This window comes from Dioscorea cayenensis, chromosome 4 (genome assembly GCF_009730915.1).
Source record: "Dioscorea cayenensis subsp. rotundata cultivar TDr96_F1 chromosome 4, TDr96_F1_v2_PseudoChromosome.rev07_lg8_w22 25.fasta, whole genome shotgun sequence".
Taxonomy (NCBI): Eukaryota; Viridiplantae; Streptophyta; class Magnoliopsida; order Dioscoreales; family Dioscoreaceae; genus Dioscorea; species Dioscorea cayenensis.
In genome coordinates this window covers 5547501-5567854 of record NC_052474.1, presented here as the reverse complement: position 1 = coordinate 5567854, position 20354 = coordinate 5547501, and the positions used below count along the sequence as shown (strand labels likewise).

The 20354-nt window shown below is 35.2% G+C and overlaps 3 protein-coding genes across 5 annotated transcripts; 1 reads left to right on the top strand and 2 right to left on the bottom strand.

Annotated features, from left to right (window-relative positions):
• Window positions 1–6242: 6242 nt before the first annotated feature.
• On the top strand, window positions 6243–11180 carry LOC120259032 (mitochondrial carrier protein CoAc1). Of its 2 annotated transcripts, none has more exons than XM_039266559.1 (8): window positions 6243–6598; window positions 6680–6862; window positions 7676–7761; window positions 7856–8063; window positions 9342–9465; window positions 10324–10508; window positions 10609–10740; window positions 10866–11180. In XM_039266559.1, exons 2-8 carry the CDS (start codon window positions 6680–6682, stop codon window positions 10968–10970), a joined length of 1023 nt encoding a protein of 340 aa, XP_039122493.1. In that variant the 5' UTR covers window positions 6243–6598; the 3' UTR covers window positions 10971–11180. The 2 variants fall into 2 exon arrangements, with proteins under 2 accessions (XP_039122493.1, XP_039122492.1); XM_039266558.1 differs by having other exon boundaries at window positions 6659–6862.
• Window positions 11181–13443: 2263 nt separating this feature from the next.
• On the bottom strand, window positions 13444–15051 carry LOC120258235. 2 transcript variants are annotated; one of them, XM_039265591.1, is made up of 2 exons: window positions 14860–15051; window positions 13444–13903 (listed from the first exon to the last, which is right to left on the bottom strand). In XM_039265591.1, exons 1-2 carry the CDS (start codon window positions 14876–14878, stop codon window positions 13587–13589), a joined length of 336 nt encoding a protein of 111 aa, XP_039121525.1. In that variant the 5' UTR covers window positions 14879–15051; the 3' UTR covers window positions 13444–13586. The 2 variants fall into 2 exon arrangements, with proteins under 2 accessions (XP_039121525.1, XP_039121526.1); XM_039265592.1 differs by having other exon boundaries at window positions 13444–13898.
• Window positions 15052–15573: 522 nt separating this feature from the next.
• On the bottom strand, window positions 15574–18883 carry LOC120258331 (BTB/POZ domain and ankyrin repeat-containing protein NPR1-like). Its single transcript, XM_039265706.1, has 4 exons — window positions 18389–18883; window positions 16896–17655; window positions 16545–16691; window positions 15574–15983 (listed from the first exon to the last, which is right to left on the bottom strand). The coding sequence occupies exons 1-4, from the start codon at window positions 18854–18856 to the stop codon at window positions 15850–15852; spliced, it is 1509 nt and encodes a 502-aa protein (XP_039121640.1). The 5' UTR covers window positions 18857–18883; the 3' UTR covers window positions 15574–15849.
• Window positions 18884–20354: the final 1471 nt, after the last annotated feature.

Sequence of the window (20354 nt, the reverse complement as noted above, 5' to 3'; positions counted from 1 at the left end):
GGGGGTTGAGGATTTTTGGGGAAGTTGAGGATTTGTGGAAAAAGAGAGAAAAAAAGGGGGAAAAAAACGGGGAAAAAAAGAAGAGAGCAGGGATCGAGAAAAAAAGAAGAGAAGGAGGAGAGACTGAAAAGGAAGAAAGAAAGTCTGACAATGGTCCTTCGGCTCTATTAGTTCCTCTCCCACTCTCTTTTCTCTACCACAAGATGAGCCAAAGAAAGTCAAGGATAAGATGAAGTACAACAGTGGTGGTGACGATGTATATGGCTTCGGCCACGTCACCACTCGGCGGAATCCCTAAGAAGCCTCGTTGCTTGTTTTCTTCTCCGATCCCATATCTCGATCTCAATCCCGAGGCAATGAGAAGATCAATGGCAGAGACAACATTCAATCATAAAAAGATCATCGATGAAGTTCTTCATCAAATCGACTTGTTGGCATTTTTGATGTTTCCCTATAAAAAGAAAGAAAAAGATCAATTGCTCCACCACGACAAGCAAGATGATGTTCGAACCCCTAGCACAAATCTCGAGGGCATGCTTGAGAAACTCGTCGGTGCTTATGACTTCGAAGAGGTAGATGCTCTTATAGAATTCTATTCAAAAATATTTATACATATACATATTCTAGTTGCATCCATGCAAAATGCCTAGATTTTTAGTTTTTACAAAAACAAAAAAATTCTCATAACCCGTGCTTCACTCGTTCATTCATTCCTATGTGAATATTAGTCATGGTGGGACATGCATCGTGGATTGCTTTTAGTGAACCATGCATTCCTTGCTTAAATTATTAATGAGTTATATACCATAGTAGCATGTCTTTATGTATTACTTGCACAGATAGCTTTTCAGTAATCAAAACCTCCATCTCATGTCTTGGCCTTTAGATTTGGCTAATATTTCGATGTAATCCGAGACAGAATGTTATTCATTCGATATTTGGATTCTTTGTTAAAAAAAGAGGAAAGAGAGAGAAGGGGCTCGTTATAAAAATTTGGCAAAAAAATTTTTGTAGAAAAAAATTAGGGATTCATTGCAAAAATCTATGGATAAGTAAAAAAAGCGAAGTATTTGAGGACACATATGCAAAAATTGTGAAAATGTGCGAAAATATGAAAGCTCGAGGGTTTAAGCTGCAAAAAAGCCATGAAAAAAATATGAAAAATATGAAAGTTTGGGGGTTCATTTGCAAAAATTTCATAAAATGTGAAAAATGAAAAAGTTAGAGGGCCTCAATGCAGAAGAAAAAGAAAAAAAGAAAAGAAAAAAAGAAGGATTTTTTTAGCGAAGATGAGGGGTACTTTGGTAATTTCACAAGACCCCCTTAAGCTTACCGTGATGTCTAATGCATGTCGATTGCTCTCTTTTGGAGGGCCTCTTCATTGCCTCTTAACAATCACGGAAGCGGATTGGCTATTGAAGATTCTTTTAAAACTCTTTTTGAGCTCTTGAACCCTGTTTGAGGCCATTAACTCTCTTTGGAGTGATGACAAATTTCTTTGAGCTAATGGACCCTGTTTGAGGCCATTAACTCTCTTTCGAGTGACAAAAAATTCCAAAACCCTTTAAAACTCTCTTTGAGCTTATGGACCCTATTTGAGGCCATTGACTCTCTTTGGAGTGATGAAAAAAATTCAAAACCGATAAAACTCTCTTTGAGCTCATGGGACCTTGTTTGAGGCCATTGACTCTCTTCGAGTGATGAAAAAAATTCCAAAAATCGAGTAAAAACTCTCTTTGAGCTCATGGACCTTGTTTGAGGTCATTGACTCTCTTTCGAGTGATGAAAAATTCCAAAACCCATAAAACTCTTTTTGAGCTCATGGACCCTGTTTGAGGCCATTGATTCTCTTAAGAGTGATGAAGATATTTCAAGATCTTCAAAAGCCAAGCATTTTAAAACAAAAAAAAAAGAGAGAGGAAAAAAAATCAAATCAAAATCAAGGCATTAAAAAAAATGATGAATCAACAAATGAGCTCAACAACCTCAGAGTTAAAGTGTTGAAGAGTTCACAAGTTACAAAAAGCTTCACAAGCATGAAAGCTGAAGCTTATAAAAAAAAAATCAAATCAAGTTCCAAATCAAATCCAAAATGCAAGTTTCAAAATTCAAGATGCAAATTTCAAATGAATCAACCAATGAGCTCAACAACCTCAAAGCTAAAGCGTTGAAGAGTTCAGAAGTTGCAAAAAAGTTTCACAAGCATAAAAGCCGAAGTTCATGACAAGCCAAACCAAGTTTGTGATTCATCAATGCAGAGAATCTACAACTTGAAATTCAAATCAAATCCATGATTCAAGTTCAAATGCCCAAAATGCAAGTTTCAAAGTTCAAGATACAAATTTCAAACAAATCAGAAAATGAGTTCAACAACCTAGGAGTTAAAAGGTTGAAGAGTTCACAAGTTGCAAAAAGCCTCACAAGCTTGAAGGCCAAAGCTTATAAAGAAATCAAATCAAGTTTCAAATCAAATTCAAGATGCAAACTAAAAAGTCCAAGTTCCAAGTTTCAAATAAATCAACAAATGAGCTCGACAACCTCGAGACTACAGCGTTGAAGAGTTCACAAGTTACAAAAGTTTCACAAGCCCAAAAGCCGAAGCTTATAAAAAAAATTAACTCAAGTTTCAAATCAAATCAAAGAATGCAAATTCAACAAATGAACCCAACAACCTCAAGGATGAAGGGTTGAAGAGTTCACAAGTTGTAAAAAGCTTCACAAGCATAAAAGCCGAAGTTCATGAAAAGCCAAACCATATTTGCGATTCCTCAATGCAGATAATCTATAACTTAATGTCCAGATCAAATTCAAGACAAACTCAAAACATCCAAGATAAACGAGCTCAACAACCTCAGAGTTGAAGCATTGAGGGAGTTCATAAGTTGCACAAAAGTTTCACGAGCCCAAGAGTCGAAGCTTATGGAAAGTCAAGTCAAGTTCCAAATCAAATCCAAGATACAAAAAGATCAAATGTCCAAATTTCAAGTTTCAAATAAATCAACAAATGAGCTCAACGACCTCGAGGGATGAAGAGTCAAGAGTTCATGAGTTGTAAAAAGCTTTCACAAGCATAAAAAGCCGAAGCTCATGAAAAAGTCAAACCAAGTTTGTGATTCATCAATACAAAGGATCCACAACTTGAAATCCAAATCAAAGTTTAAGATACATAATCAAATTCCCAAGGAGCAAGTTCAAAGTCTAAGACCCAAGTTTCAAGTTTCAAACAAATCAACAAATGAGCTCAACAACCTCAAAGTTGAAGTGTTGAAGAGTTCACAAGTTGCAAAATGTTTCACAAGCCTAAAGGCCGAAGCTTATGAAAATTCAAATGAAGTTCCAAATCAAATCAAAAAATTTAAATTCAACAAATGAACCCAACAACCTCAAGGATGAAGAGTGGAAGAGTTCACAAGTTACAAAAAGCCTCACAAGCCTGAAGGCCGAAGCTCATAAAAAAATCAAATCAAGTTCCAAATCAAATTCAAGATGATAACTGAAAAGTCCAAGTTCCAAGTTTCAAACAAGTCAACAAATGAGTTCAACAACCTCAAAGTTAAGGCGTTGAATAGTTCACAAGTTGCAAAAAAAAGCTTCACAAGCACGATGACCGAAGTTTATGAAAAGGTCGAAAACAAAGTTTTGTGATTCATCAACATAGGTAATCCACAGCTTGAAATCCAAATTAAATCAAAGATGCAAAATCAAAGATCCAAGTTCCAAATAAATCAACAAATGAGCTCAACAACCTAAAGGATAAAGCGTTGGAGAGTTCACAAGTTGTAAATAACTCACAAGCATGAAAGTCAAGCTTATGAAAAAAATCAAATCAAGTTCAAAAATAAAAAAATTCTAAGATGGAAAAAGGTCAAATGTCAAAGATCTAAGTTTCAAGTTTCAAATGAATCAACAAATGAGCTCAACAACCTCAAAGTTAAAGTGTTGGAGAGTTCATAAGTTGCCAAAAGCTTTACAAGCATGAAAGCCGAAGCTTATGAAAAATCAAATCAAGTTCCAAATCAAAATCTAAGATGCAAGTTCAAAATCAAAGATCCAAGTTTCGAACAAGTCAACAAATGAGCTCAACATCCTCAAGGATAAAGCGTTGGAGAGTTCACAAGTTGCAAAAAGTTTCACAAGCCTGAAAGCCGAAGCTTGTGAAAATTCAAATCAAGTTCCAAATCAAGTCCAAGATGCAAATTCAAATATCCAAGACACAACTTCACCAGTTTTTAAGTCATGTTCAAGATGCATATTTCGACCGTTGACGAAGACCAAAAGTCAACAAAAGTCAAAGGGCGATTTATGGCAAAATAGTCGGAAGGAGATAAAAGGCTACAATTATTGTTGTGTCAAGATGATTAAATTCCAAATTTCTTGTACTTTTAACGAAGACTATGAATTCATGAATAAAAATTTATTTGTCAGAGTTTCTTTCTTTCTTCACACTTATTTTTTTAATCGGAGGTTCCTGTGACAATGTCCAGGGTAATTAACATTAGGGGCTTGCCCCTAATGGAAGTCATGAACACACAATCCCTTGAAGTCTACAAAATATTAAAATTTGATTTGTGATCCATGCTTTTTATCTGGTCAATCCAAATCAAAGGCCGGATGGAAAGAAAGGAGCCCACACTTATTTTATCAATTTGTTTTAACCTTTAAAAGACCCAATTGAACTTCATATATCTTTGTTGTAGAAAAAGAAAATATTACTTAAATACTTTTCATTAATTTTATTTTACATATATGTTTTTGCATTTCAATACTAAGACAAATATCAATTTAACTAATCATCTATATACAAAATGTGGAGTTCATGGCAATTACTTTAATTTTTTTATTTTTAACATTTCCCTTCCTTTCTCAACTCTTTTTCTCTTGCAATAATTTATAGCCCAAATACAATTGGAATGGGCTTCTAGGGGTCTAGCTCTTATCCTTCATGTAAAGGAATTTGATAAATGATATTTTTCTAGAGATCATAGAGATTGATACATATTGTAGCATGATTTTACATACAAATAACATAAATTTATATAAAATTGCATACATAATACTAAGGAACTATCTATATTGTAATATTGTTCACTGATTAAAAAATTAATAACTCTTTTTTCAATCTTGCCAGAAACAAAACTCTCCTTTTATAGGGACCTAAAGAGATGCATGAATATCTAAATAGTCCAAACTTCAAGTTCCAATCTAATATCCATTACTCAGACATGTGTTATATTTTAAAATAATTTTTATAATTAATAGTATACTAAAAATTTATTACGATTCAAAATAATTGATCAATGCTTATCACAAAATTATCCTACACCATCAATCTCCATCGTCCATCAATTGAATATCTCTCCTCATCCCAATTTATCACCGGCATACAAATACAACTGATATTTATAGAAATAAATTGTTTAAGGGCTCTTATTTGCAAATAAATTAAATTAAAGGTTGTCTTTATTTGACTCTATCCAATATATAAAAGCCCAGTTAATGTCAATGGGCTTTATTTGCTTGAAAGCCCAGTTGTATGATTGTTATTAAAAGCCCATCCATCTTCACCGTCCGTTTGAGGGAGTGTTTTCTTAACTGAGTGATCTCAGCCATCCATGTGGCCACTTCCAAGCCACAGAATAGTGACTATAACCGGAATTTCCGACGTCACCGGGCCCCACTAGGCCAAAATCTCTCCACGTGTTTCCAGATCATCCCTTGGATCTACTTTGATCTTATCTCGAGGAGCGACGGGTATTTCGGGAAGATACACGTGATACTCGGGGGTTATTTTGAGAATATATTTATATACATACATTCTACCGAGCCAATCCGCGTCTCCCAAACAAAGATGTGATTACTGATTAGATGGGGCCATTTCAGGAACACAATCTTGCCGGCCAATCCAAGCAGGGTCAATCCAGGAATGAGATGCCGCAGGAGGAGGGGTATTCCGGGAATAAACACGTGAACCACAGGGGCATCCAGGGAATTAGAATCCAAATAGACATGGTCTTAAAGCGGGACCCATCGGCATCATTCCACCGTGGACTAAACGACAAATACGAACAACTTAGTGTTACTTAGCCGCAACATGCGCCTTTCAGTCTGACCGTCCAAAATTGCCTAGAGATCGGTACTATTGCACGAATCTGAAGGAATAACCTCGAGATATTCCATCTTGCACGCATCTCGAGGCACGAGCTCGTATATATTTAATCGTCTCTCTCCATCGTGGAAGGAGCAACGAAGGAGCGCAGAAGGGGATCGCAGAGAAGGGCGCGATCGAGAGGGAGAGAATTCGATTCTAGGGTTTGTGAATCCCTCCTCGATTGATCGCCCTTCTCGATGGGAATCAGCGAGATCGTGATTGATCCTTGGTCGTAGACGATCTGTTGATTTCTTGGTTTCCGAATTCGCCTCCTTCTCGGCTTTCTTCTCTCCTTTTGATGTATCTTCTCCTCTCCGACTCCGCCTCGGATGCGAAGAGACCCCGCGAGTTTCTTAGCATTCGATCCCTCCTCTCCGCGCTGCAGAGAGATTTCGGCTTCTGTTTGCCCAGGGATAGATGGGATAAGGAGTTTGCGAAGCTACAGGCTGGGTAATTAGGGTTATTTGGGCTTTGATTTGGTTATTAAGGTGTGATACTTAGTTTATTTAGTGTTTTACGGTGGCTCTGGAGATGGGATCGTCGCAAGGTTCGACCTTGACTTCGGCTACGGCCTCGGCGGCGGATGTGGATGTGGATGTGTCTTTGCTCGATTTGGTTCCAGTTTATATTAAGGAATTGATTGCTGGGGGCGCGGCCGGGGGTTTCTCTAAGAGTGCCGTTGCACCACTGGAGCGTGTGAAGATTCTCATGCAGGTATGTGTGTCTCAACGTTTTTTTCTGCAATTGTGATGAAAAAGATTGGTTCTGTTTACGTTGGTCATGATCTTAGGTTGTTTTATTTGAAAAGATTGCGTTTTGTTTGCTTCTTTATATTTCTTTCTTTAGGCTTGTGCTCTGGATCGGTGTAATTTAGCATGATGGATAGATTTACATTCTTTATATGACACAAAAAGAAATTAAAACCAAACCATTACTTCTGATTCTGTGCTGATTGACGCCATATGTTAGTTGCATACTAAATTTTGGTTGCGTTAATTAATCTACTGTTTCCAATTAACAAGGGTGGTTATATGACTTGTATTGATGAAACATTGAATCATGTGAGGTATTGGAACTCTTCGCTGATTCTTAGGTTGTCATTTTATGGGCAATCATACCTTGATTGCAAATATAGGATTGCTGGATCTCTATTTGCTTTTCCTATGAAGTGTTATTTATTTTCACTTAAATGCTTCTTGAAATTTGGCCTTTTACTTGACTTACTCTTTGAGATCATCTGACTTTCAATTTGCTTACTCTTATGCTTTTCAACAACATTTGAATATCAAATCAAATTATGTAGATTTAGGTGCCTGCTTAAATACCTATTTTTGTCAGATGAAATGGATATTGTTTTGCTTTTTTTATTTATAATTTGATAATACCAAACCTTATTTTCCTTTCTAATTATTTTGTTTGGTCTTTCTAACAGTTTTTATTTTTGTTGACCATCAACCAATTATTTGAGATAAATACTAAATAATGTTTTACATATTTCTGATTTTTCACATCTTCTAACATGTATAGACAAGAACGTCAGAGTTTAAATCTCTTGGAATTTTCCAATCCTTGAATAAGGTAAAGCAACAAGAGGGTATTCTAGGCTTCTACAAGTAAGTTTCATAGCCATCAGATAGCAGAGTCTGCATTAGTTGCAGTGGTCTCTTTTGTGTTAAATAATTATTCTTTCTTTTATTTTTCTTCCAGGGGGAATGGTGCTAGTGTTCTTCGAATTGTGCCCTATGCGGCACTACATTTTATGACATACGAACAATATCGGTGCTGGATTTTGAATAACTGCCCCTCCTTGGGAAGTGGACCTTCCATTGATCTTTTAGCTGGCTCAGCAGCTGGTGGAACTGCTGTTTTATGTACCTATCCTCTAGATTTGGCTCGGACTAAACTAGCTTATGAGGTATTTTATGTTATTTATGTCATCTTCATTGCGTACATTTTTCTTTTCTTCTAGTTTAATGTCATACTTAATTTTTCAACATATCGCTATTTCTACCATTATTTAATAAGTTACCAGTGTAGTTAGAATCGTACGGTTCTCGATACGAATCTTACGATTCATATCGTTTTTCACCCGTAACGGTTCGAATCTTATAAAAGAATCGAAATTGATTTAGAATCGTGAATGAATCATTTGAATCTGTCTCGAATCGGTCGAATCGATATAAATTGAGAAGATCAACGATTCCTAGTTAATACAAGTTTTGAATTAAAAAAAAAAAAAAAGAAAATCAAAGGAAAAGGAAGAATAAAAAGAGTAAGAAACATATGAGGAAGGAGAAATTTTGTTATTTTATTCCAACATCCTCAACAAAGGCATTTTATACCATATCTTCATCTTTCTTGGCATTCTTCTCTTTTTCTTTTAAATTCTTTATTATAATGTATGCGATCAACTATTTTAATTATTATAAAAGTTTTTTAAATTAGTGATTATTTAATTAATCTTTAAATTTGTTATCCAAAAACAAATTCAAAGATTAATTAAAAGATAATGCTTTTTTTTTTTAATTTTAATATCAAATTAATTTGTTATCTTAAAACTCTTGTTATGGACAGAAATCTTTTTAATTTAAAAACTAATCTTTAACATAATTTAATCTTTTTGTGATTATTCTATTAATTTCTAAATCTGAACTATTTTTGAAATAACTAATGTTTTTTTTTAAATATATATAGGTTTGCTTAATACTTAAATGTCTTCTAAGCTCAAAACAGGATCTCAAACTAAGAAAATGTCTTCCAAACTAGTTTATATTTAATTTATGACTTAGAATTTTTATTTTTTTATTTTTTATATAATCATGTTATATATATATGACTTTAAAATGTTGAACCGAATCTTACGATACGATTCGATTCACGATACTCGATTCACAAATTTAGAATTTCGATTCACGATTCGAATCTCGATTTGACTACCTTGTAAGTTACTACTATAGCCTTACATTCTTTGTATAGTATAACTCAAATAACCATTTTTTTATGGCTTCCTGTCTCTCGAAATGTATCTGACTGAATTAACACTGATACAATAAAAATGTTCTTGCCATATGGTTTTGCAGTTAATTATTATTTTTTAATACTCTATATTAACATTCTTATATTACTAGCCTTGAGGTATGATGCCATATGTTGTTTTATCTAATACCAAACTTCTTTTCGTTTGTTTGTGTAGATGGCTAACACAAGAATTGGGAATTCATTGAGTTATAATGCCCAGCCTTCTTATAATGGTATTAAAGATGTTTTCAGAAGTGTCTATATGGAAGGTGGATTACGATCCTTGTATCGAGGAGTTGGTATGCATCTTTCTTAAATTTGATTTCAGATTCTTATCATAAAATCGGCAGCCCATTTGGATAATCTTATTATCCTAGATGATTTTGTTATGTACCTATGTTTCAGGCCTCTCAGTGATTTTCCTTTAGTTTATTACTCCATGAATATAGTTAAATGCTTGGAGTTCTGAGATCTACTTTTACGAGTGGAGTCTAGTGATGTTTTGTTGATTGTGGATTCTTTACCAACCATCAAAACCATTCCTCCCGCTTTGCAAAGAACCATGCTTCAATAAACGAAGACCATTATGAAGAAAATATTTTAAAACTATGAATTCTCCTTAAATTTGACTACGCTATATGTATACTGTAAAAGAATGCCTGTATTGATAGGGATGATAAACCACATTTTATTTGCATGTCTTTGATATCAATAGTTTCTCTGACAGCTACTAAATTATTTATGCCCATCATCATAGCTTTCCTGAATGTAAGCCTGTCTCATTCGAACGCCCAATGGATGTCAAATCTTTGATGCCCATATCTATATGTAGGCTAAGTTCTCAGATGACAAACATCAAAGGTGGACAAAAGATTGCCCTATTTGCAGAAGGGTATGTTGGGTGCATACATAGTTTTGTTAAAACTTAACTCTGAGTTTGAGTTATGGGTGAAAACTGTACGGTCTTTGATGGGCACTAAAGATAAAGGGTAAAGGCACCCATTGTAGTACTTTCGATTTTTTCCCCAGCCTAGTTTTTCCCCCTTTTTTCTCTTTGGGACATTTATCCAATGTCTTTATTTCTTTTTATTTATTTTGATTTATCTGTTATCTTCAAATGAAGCTCTCTCACTGTCACCAATATATATTCTGTGCAGGTCCAACTCTTATTGGCATTCTTCCTTATGCTGGTCTGAAGTTTTACATATATGAGGAACTCAAGACTCGGGTCCCCGAAGAGCACCAAAAATCTGTTGTTTTACGGCTTTCCTGTGGTGCTTTAGCAGGCTTATTTGGGCAGACTCTCACATACCCACTTGATGTTGTTAGGAGGCAGATGCAGGTATTTTAAAAATTTGGCATCGAAGTTATAACAGAGGGACGGCTTTCAAACCAAATTGGACTATGCAGCTCATCTTATTTTCTTGCTTTCATGTTCTCAGGTCCAGAACAATCAGCAGTCTAATCAACTTGGTTCTCCTCAAATCAAGGGAACAATTCAAGGGCTCAACTTCATCGTTCGAAATCAAGGATGGAAACAATTGTTTGCTGGTCTTAGCCTTAACTATGTCAAGGTACTTATTATGCAAGGCTATATGATCCAGTTCTTTATTATGGCTGCCTATGTTGTTATTCAGAATTATCTGGCTATTATTTGGTTATCAAGTTCTTCTTAACAGCCTTAATTGTCATCTTTCAGGTCGTTCCATCAGTGGCCATTGGTTTCACTGCCTATGACATGATGAAATCCATCCTCCGGGTGCCGCCACGGGAAAAGACCGCTTCAGTACAAGCTTCTGCATAAAGGGTCTTGTTCGAACTATACAAATCAATGTTTTATGAAAGCACTGATGATTCAAGATTGAAGCAAAATTCAGGAGAACCTGATAGTAGTTTAAGTCTTGGCATGGTGAATTCAAGATTGAAATCAAAATTCGGGAGAAATACTTGTGTTATCTCTTTAAATGAATTGAAAGTTGTATGGTATCTATAAATTGATTGAAAGCTTTGTTTATATCATTCTCAGACTGAAAAATTGTTGTCAAGCTAGTGAAAATTAAGGAAACTTGTTCAAATAGTACTCTTAACAAGTGACAAATGTCAAACTACAAGTACTTATAAAACGTTAATCTCAAACGGTGATTACAGCTACAAACATAGGTTTATCTCACTAATTGGTTGAAAACATGGCGATCATATTTTTGTCTGATGCTCATGATGATGATTCTGAGAACTAGTTTGATTTCATGGATTGAAAACTGAGGAACCACACTGGCATTTCCATCCTTCAGGTTCATAATAAGGGAACTGCTGATATGTTATTGTGGGCACTTGCATAGCTAAACAGGGCTTACATTCCCCACATTTATGAGCACAATTTGGTGGTCTTGAGCCAGCTCTCTTCATTCCCTGCAATTCCCAAACAAACATACATATAATTTACAAACCATCACATTAATCTTTCAAAAATAGTGAATGAGATTGAACCTGTTTTCCCTCCCATTCTCCATTAACCCCTGATAATTAAAACAAAAGGAAAAAAAAAGTAATGAGTAATACATTTAAACAAAACAGAAAAAAAAAAGAAAAGAAAAAAAAGTTACCAATAAACTCTCCCACCTTGTATTGATCTCCATGCAATGAAAAGCAGAATAAGGAGGAGAACAAGTGGAAAAAGCTTGTTTTGTTGCCACTGTTTCATCATGAAGTTATGATATGAGAGAATGAAGTGAAGGGATTGCATGGTTTGTTTGTTATATAGGAATAGCTTTGAGCTCTATCTCAAGAATGGTAACTTCCTTTTGTTCTTTGGTTTTTCCACATTAAAGTCTCACTTGTTTTCTTCACGCATTGGTGTACTGTTTTTCTTCCTGTTCCCAAGAGATATATATATATATACATATATTTTGTTTTATATATATATATATGTGACCTCACTTGAACACTACATCACTCTCCACAATCTAAGTCCTCGGGTCACAAAGAATCCACTTTCTCTATCTCTCTTTTCCTAATAAGTTTCCATTTGAGGTGATTACTTGGGAAAATAGAGCAGACTGCATGCCTTTTCATTTAAAGGACTGTGATGGAAACCAGACATGCATGAATGCTTTCATGTCAATCAAAGGCATGCTTGAGTTGTCATCTGAGCTTGAATGCATGGCAGGATTCACATTTACTGCACAGCTAAATGAGTTCCAAGTTCTAACTGTGTTCTATTTTTAGTGTATTTCCTTCATTCTGTTGTTTAAAATAGATTTTAACCAAAAATAGTTTCAAACTAAGCTTTTGACCATTTCAAACAACTGTTTTTCTTTTCTTAATTTCTTTTCTCTTATTTAGTTATCAAATTCTTGCAATGTTTGTAACCAGTGATTGGGATAGCAAGAAGATAATGGCATCTAAGAATATGGCGCCATTGATTTTCATGTGCATGATTTTGTTCATGTCTTTTGTGAGCAGGGGGGATGCTGGCCAGAATTGTTACTGTGAATGCATGAAATACTGCCAGAAGGAGAAGATTAGCAGATTCGAGGAATGTGGCATCAAGTGTGAAGCTGCATGTAGTGCCGCTGGGTTCCCGGGGAAACCGAAGGATGAGATGAAAGCTTGTGTTCTTTGAAGAATGCCAAACTCTTGTGAAAAAGTTTGTATTTCTCATCACTGGTTCTGTTGAATATTTCTGCATTTTAGATGAAGAACATTGCCTACAGGAAACAAATGCATGTTTTATTGGGAAAATATATGTTTGGATTGAGTGAATCCTTAAAGTATCGTATTCTTAGTATCGGTATCGCCCTGTATCTTCATTTCTGCATTTATACCTTATGTGAGACTGAACCTAATAATCGAAGGCACACATGTTCAAATGACATTTGGTACTGCTGAACAGATGAATAACCTTGCAATCATGTTATAAGGAATGGATTCATATAACAACCGAAGACATTGATTTATTTCATTCCAAGTATCATGTGGTGTTGTTGCAACACAATTCTTTTCCATTCCGGTTAAAAATCTTAACATCGAAATTTCTCTGCTTCCTGAACTGAATCCCAAAGTTTCAGTCATAAACATGGATGTTTAGTGTTGCAATGATAAGAAGTTTTTTCACTGCTCCCTGAAATGAATATCAATATGAACCACAGACAAAATTTTCATTCATAAAAACCAACATACAGAACACAAGCAAACAACAAGAGACAATAAAAAGCAAATGATATGCACTCTGGATATCCAGAAATTAATTACTGTTAATGATCTACAGCTTCAGGAAATGAGTCCCAAATATAAATCATGAACAAAATTCTCATTCATATAAACACCAATGTATGCAACACAAGCAAACCAAGATACACAACAAGAGCATTTTCATCCAAGATACAACACAAGCAAACACCAATGTTCTTTCATTTGAAAATCAATCTCGCTTTGGAGTAAACGGAGAGCAAAATTTCTCAAAACTTCTACCAAGAAGTTCCCAAAAGCCCTTTCGATCCTCTGAATGCATTTGGTGATCATGCTCCTTCTTTGAATGAATAGTTTCTACAAGGGCCCCAATCTCCTCCTTTGCTCTTTCGAAGACATTGGGGCCTTTAATCTCGTCGATAGGTGTAGTCTCATCGATGTCATCACGCATTCCATGAGTCTCCTTATTATGCTTCTTCTCCCTATGCATGATTGCTTCAATCTCCTCCTTTGCTCTTTCTATCAAATTAGGAGCTTTCACATCCTTCTCTATCCATTTCAACAAGAGATAAACAAGAAATTAGAATCACTATGTAAATTCAATAAAAATGATACATCAGACATTTGAAATTTAAATACAGAAACATTAAAAATGAAACTCAGATCTTTTCATTTGGGAAAAATCACCGGATGACAATCAGACAAGTGAGTTGAAAACTTTGAAAATGGATCTGAAATTCTTCAGATTTAACACTAACAAAAGTAGGAAACTTGATCAAAAAAGAAGCTTTTGATGTCTTACATACCAATTCATTCAACATTTAATACTGCCAATGAATGTTGATCCTACCCTTATTTGAAAAACAGAATCTTTTCATCAAAAGTAAGTTTCCACGTCCAAAAAAACAAGAAACAAAACAGTCTTCAAATAGACAAAGATCTAATTTCTTCTCAGACATTTTCATTTGTGAAACATCCCCTGATGACAACCAGACATTTGAATTGAAAACATTGAAAATATATGCTAAATTCTTGGAATTTATTTGTTTATTTATTTATTTATTTAGAGAGCAGCTTTTCAATACTATTACCAATGTAGTAAACAAACAGCACTGCAAATGAATCTCAATTCTTCCCATTAGTTCAAAAAAAAAGAACTTTCACACCTAAATTTACCAATTTGATTGAAAGTAACAAAAACAAGAAACACAACAGTCTTCCGCATCGAAAAAGACCTAATCTTTATCAACAACAATTCCAGAAAAAAACTACAAAGAAAAAACCAATTATGAGGACATTTTCCACAAGCTAGATTCCCCAGTTGCTTGAAAAAACTTAACTTTTTCATTCATCTCGAATCCAATACACACACATACACACAACAAAAAAGCAACGAAAAGTTGTTTTTCATAACAAATGCTTGCTAATATTCTCAGAACCAACAAAGAACTTCAAAGAAGAAAAGATAAAGTCCAGACAAAAAAAGAAAAAGAATGAAGGAATACCTGCAAGTGATTCATCCATGGATTGGCTTAGAAAGAGAAGGATTAAGGACCACAAGAACAACAAGTAGAAGAAATCGAAGAGTTCCACCGATCAAGAAGAACAAAAAGCAATGCGAGTTTCTTTTGATTTTACATATGAAAAGCGATTCGAATCGCTGCGTTCGATGACTACCAACTGCGAAGGCACCAACACGCGTGCTGCCCCTTAGCGGGTCGGATTTTACCCGAATCCGATAGGATATTTTTTATCTACATCCCTCTCATAATTACGGATTTTCCCTCGTTATATTTTTATTTATATTCCACCCCCTCATTTATAATAAATTACTAATCGTTGCAAGTTTAAAATATGCAAAATAATAATAATAATAATAATAAATAAATAAATAAATAAATAAATAAAATTATATTCACGCCATGCTTTATTTAAAAAATCCACATGTTATAGTTACGTGACAGTTTGTATTTCCACGTATGTATGAGCTATTAAAATTTTGTATGAGTGTATAACTCATGTTGCAATTATATATATATATATATATATATGTTTATCATAAAACCTCACAAGGTCGTTTAAAAAATTACAAATTTTACATGGTTATATGTAAAAGTGGAAATAATATTGACGGGTGTTTCATCAGTAATTACAGGGGGTGAAAACTGCAAATAAGAAATTTGGCAACAAATCCAGCATTTAATGCATGCAGAAACAGGTAAATGACAAGATTAACCCAGTACAATTATATATTTACACCAACTTTGGTTTCAGATTCATTCACATGTATTATTGTACTGTACCAAAAACAACCTGAAAATATACAAAAACCAAGCAAGTTCATGAAGATAACTGCAGAAAACCAGATACAAAACACATTGCACAACTATATACATATATACATATATATATATACATCATCGCCCTGCAGTATTGGTTCAGTCCTTGAGTGAAAAATTATTAAATGAAGATCAAGCTAAGGTCGATGTGTGCTTCTATATCGCCATTGAAATATCAGCAAGGATTTCAAGGTATCTTCTCTGTTCAGGCTCATTTAACTCACCTTCATTGTCCAGCAAGTTGTCAAGAACCGCTGAGCATCGTGGAAAGAAATATCTGCCAAGTGCCACTGCATGGACAAACACATAAAAGAAGTTTGACAATTATGGCAAGAAGGAAAACAATATTTGTGTATGTATTCACATATGAGATTGAAAATAAATTGTACAAAGGATGGCAAAGTTTGTTTTTGTGTTCATATAAATGAGAGACAATCGGTCAATGATCTTATTTGTGTTGTGCTCATATAAGAGAGTAAAAAGAAAATTATTGATATTAGTTTCTTACAAGAGACATCAGCCATGCAAATTCCTTTTGAATTCAGTGGATCGTGTGAGTCTAAATAGAAAGTAAAGGTGGCATTTTACCAATCTACACAATCATACAAATGAATGCTGTAATGCTAACAAAGCCTTGTTAGAGATGTACACAAAGTCTCAGTAATGTTGGTCTTATGAATCACAAGGCAATGTGTAAAACCCAAATTACCAATAGATCAAACTATTCAAAGTTTTCAAAATGTAAAAGCATGAAAATATGCTTCATGACTGATTTTGCACTGGATATAATCATAGATATAAGAGCCAAAAAGCCGGGGGTAAAAAAGAAGCTAATAAGCTCAGAGGATTACCTGTTCTTGATAGTGCTTCCTTCCGGGGTAGATTTTCTCGTGTTTCACTCAGACTAGTTGATACAACAAATTCCAAAGTACCATCCACTCCAGCAATTTTCATTGCGAGTTTTGCTTCAAACGGGAAATAGAATTTTGCAAAGATAACTACATTAAGAAGTGAACAGTTCATATTAGCAGCTACACAGAATCAGTTCAGGAATAGTTGAGAAACAAATTTCAAAGGAAAAATATTCAAGATTAATGGTAGGTAGAGCACAATGCTTCCAAGTATGATTTGCAAGGACAAGATGTGAAATGATTTACAATTGTCATAACTAAAAACCAAAAATCTAAACTGAATAGAATTACCTCTATTCTCAAGATACAACAAGGAATCACGGAGATCTTCTCCGGCCACTGGATGAGAAACAAAAGGTTCTCTGAGTAGTGGATCTTTTCTTTCAGCTTCCTCTAACATGTCAATGCATAAGTGGTCATCAGTAAAGGCCTTCACTTCATCACTTGGCCTCTTGTAGTCTACATATTTTGTAAGTCTCTTTAAAATCTGGAGTGCGGTTCTCCCATCTGGCGTAACTTCAGATGGTCGAGCTCCCTTAGCTAGAACAGAAATGATAATTACCGGTTCTTTACGGATAGCAGCACAGTGAAGCACAGTGTAACCCCTGGCATTTCTTCGATTAACATCTGCCATTCCACGATCTAAAATTGTCGTCACAATCTTTTCGTGACAGTAAGATACAGCGTAATGTAATGCACAAGCATCATCCAGAGATGTGTGCCCCTCTGCTAGCAGCATTTCAATTAATTCAAAGTCGTTTGAATCGAGAGCACTATATATTTTCTTCATATTGGCATTGGGAAAACCAGGCCTTTGAGGTCCGAGAGATACAGGACTCGTCGGCCTCAGCTTTATCACTTGTTTTACAACATCTTCAGGCAATGCTTTGTCAAGTGTCAGCATGTCAAGGTCAGAATCAGCCACAATCCTAACGCACTCGGTAAACAATATCTTGCAGGAATCATTGGAATCATTGCACATATTAACCACAGAGAGAATCAGCAGAACATCCTCTATTACTACATTTTTAAGAATTTCAAGGAGGTGTTCCTGCAATCAGAATGTTTGAGTGATGATTTGTCTTCGAATAAAAAGAACTTTTAAGACATAAATGAGGGAAGAAATTCTATTCAACGTCAAACAGATCCAACCTTATTTTACCTCTACTAACTATCATTAAATTCCAGTAATTCACAAAGTTTGTAAATCAAACACTAAACTTCAAGAACAAGCTCACAGTTCAAAACCACTCAAAAGTAACCATTATTAAAAGGCCATTTTGAAGCGAATCAAAATCTCTTGGAAAGCACTTTTAATCTCAAACTCAATGTCACACAAGTGAGAATACCCCTTCGAAATGTATACTAGAACAAAACCCCAAGCATACAGAGAGAGTCAAAATGGTGATTAAACAGTAACTAAAAAGAGCAGTCATTAGTATATCAGCAGGTACGTATCCAAATACAAAGCTCAAAACCACTCAAAAGCATAACCAGAAGTTCATTTTGGAGCAAAACAAATCATTCAAAAGCATACAAAACCACCTCAAAAGACGACTTTGAAGCAAATCCATCTCTGAAAAAACCACATAGATTGCATAGTTAAACAGAACCTCAAACAGAATCCAAGCAGAAATAGAGTAGAAAAAGTGCATAGAAACACTCACCAAAAAGTAAAACCAAGCAAAACCATAATAACTGAAAACTATCCAAAAGCACTTCAAAAATTGCATACTTGAGAACAAAACCTCAAAATCCATAAAAACCAGAAAGCTAGCTCCGACCTGATAAATGCTCACGAGCTCAGAAATCTCAAACTTGAACGACGTGAAGAGAACTCCAAGAGCAAAATCCAACGCCGGGCGACAACAAAGGTGCAGGCAATCCCCATCGACGCACACACAGGCGTCCCTCGGAGGAATCCCAGCACGGCCACTGTAAACAAAGGCGAGCACCGAATGCAGAGCATCAACTCCGACGTTGAATCCACTCGCGACAACACCCATTTCAATCCTCGGCTCTTTCCCTTTAGGGATCGTGGAGAAGAGACGCTGAAAAAAGGGGCTACGCGCGGAGAGCACGCAGCGGTGGACGGGGATCGCGAGGTCGGGCTTGCCTTTGACGATGATGAAGGCGTCGGCGTGGTCCGTCCAGTGGAGGAGGGTGGCGATGTTGTCGGAGAGCCGACGAAGGGCCTCGTCGGCGGCGGCGGTGGCCGAGTCCGAAAGCATCGTAGAGTCGCTGTATTGCATGTCGGATTTGGATTCTGATAGATCCGACAGCGGACGATGATAGAACGCAAATGAGTGTATGCTTTTAGGGAATTTTACGTTTTGCCCCTTTATAAATTATAGTATTCCATTTGCGTTTCAACCCATGTTTTAACTTTTATTTATTTAACAGTTGGTGGCATGGAAAATGTAAATAATATGTATACAAGTATATGAGACTACGAGACTACAAGTTTGTGTGTGTATGCATATGAAAATACTTGCCAAATATTTAAAAAGATAAAAAATATCTTGCTAAATCAATGTTACTCAAGTCTTTCAAAAATAGATTAAGAATCGAAAGTTATAAATATTTTTCAAAATTAATAAAATTAAAGAAAATATTTTATTAATTTAATTTAGATTGAGTTACTCAATTGTAGCTAGAGGTAAATAAGCCAGAAATTTGGAAAGATTCCAATAGTTGATGCTCATAAAACAAAAAACCACCAGGAGTGGGAATACAAAAGCAGAAACAAAAAAGAAAAGAGACCCTTAAAGAAAAGAGAGAAATTCTTTGGGGGTGCACATGCCACTGATGACTAATCTTCGCCCGAAGGAGAGATAAGTTAAGACGGAACACTCGAAACCGCTTCTCTGGAGAAGTGAAACTCTAGACTTCGCTTGACCTACACCAAAAGTTATTCAAATTTTGCTTTTTTTGGAGTTAGGAGCTTCATGGGTTGCGTCACATAAATCAGTTAAGTAGTAAAAGACTAATTACATGAAATTACATATATATATCTTCATAAATGGAACTTCTAAGTGTGTGAATTTACATTTAACTTCACGTCATGTTTATTCTTCATGATGAAACCTGAAAGATAACTAGAATAAGTTCAAAACCAGAGAAGAACATAGCTTGAAACACATTGTACACATCTATATTGTTGGGTTCAACCCATTTGTGAGCTAAAAAAAAATAAGTTAGGTTCCGTCCCGTACTTAAATGAAAAAGAAAAAAAAACTACATCAACTATGAATCCACTTAAGGGCAAAGTGGTCATTTGCCAAGTTAATGAATACAGAAAGAGAGAGGATGAAAGAGTGAGAGAGGTCAAAATAAAGCAAGAAAGAGGGCACAAAACCAAGAACAGGAGGAAAAAAAGGGGTTAAGGTTGAGCAAGCAAGACAATCAGTTGGCATTATTATTATCCATCATTTAGATGATAATGTATGTGTTGTTCAAATTTTGGGTAGTAAATCCTTGCAGGTAGCTCTCCTAAGTCCTAACTTGACTGGTTTGATTTTATTTTGATCTCTTCTTAATATCATTATTACTATCAATCATTTCGATGATGTATGTGTCGTTCAGAATATATTCTTAACTTATTAATGTCTTCTTGTTGTAATCCTCTAGTTGTATCTAAAAAGACCTCTTATTATCCCATTGTTGATTTGAAGGGATTTTCCACACTAAAATCGCGTCGTTATTTTATCTTGTTGATTTGTATTCCATTCTAACGCTCAAAGGAAGCTT

What these genes read in the sequence shown, in the direction of transcription:
- LOC120259032 (XM_039266559.1), top strand. Translation starts at nt 6,680, where the DNA reads ATGGGATCGTCGCAAGGTTCGACCTTGACTTCGGCTACGGCCTCGGCG. An exon ending in GGTATTCTAGGCTTCTACAA is followed by an intron (nt 7,762 to 7,855) that starts GTAAGTTTCATA and finishes TTTTTCTTCCAG; the next exon opens with GGGGAATGGTGCTAGTGTTC. An exon ending in TTAGCCTTAACTATGTCAAG is followed by an intron (nt 10,741 to 10,865) that starts GTACTTATTATG and finishes GTCATCTTTCAG; the next exon opens with GTCGTTCCATCAGTGGCCAT.
- LOC120258331 (XM_039265706.1), bottom strand. Translation starts at nt 18,856, where the DNA reads ATGCAATACAGCGACTCTACGATGCTTTCGGACTCGGCCACCGCCGCC. An exon ending in AGCTCGTGAGCATTTATCAG is followed by an intron (nt 17,656 to 18,388) that starts GTCGGAGCTAGC and finishes TTCTGATTGCAG; the next exon opens with GAACACCTCCTTGAAATTCT. An exon ending in GGAAGCACTATCAAGAACAG is followed by an intron (nt 15,984 to 16,544) that starts GTAATCCTCTGA and finishes TTGTCCATGCAG; the next exon opens with TGGCACTTGGCAGATATTTC.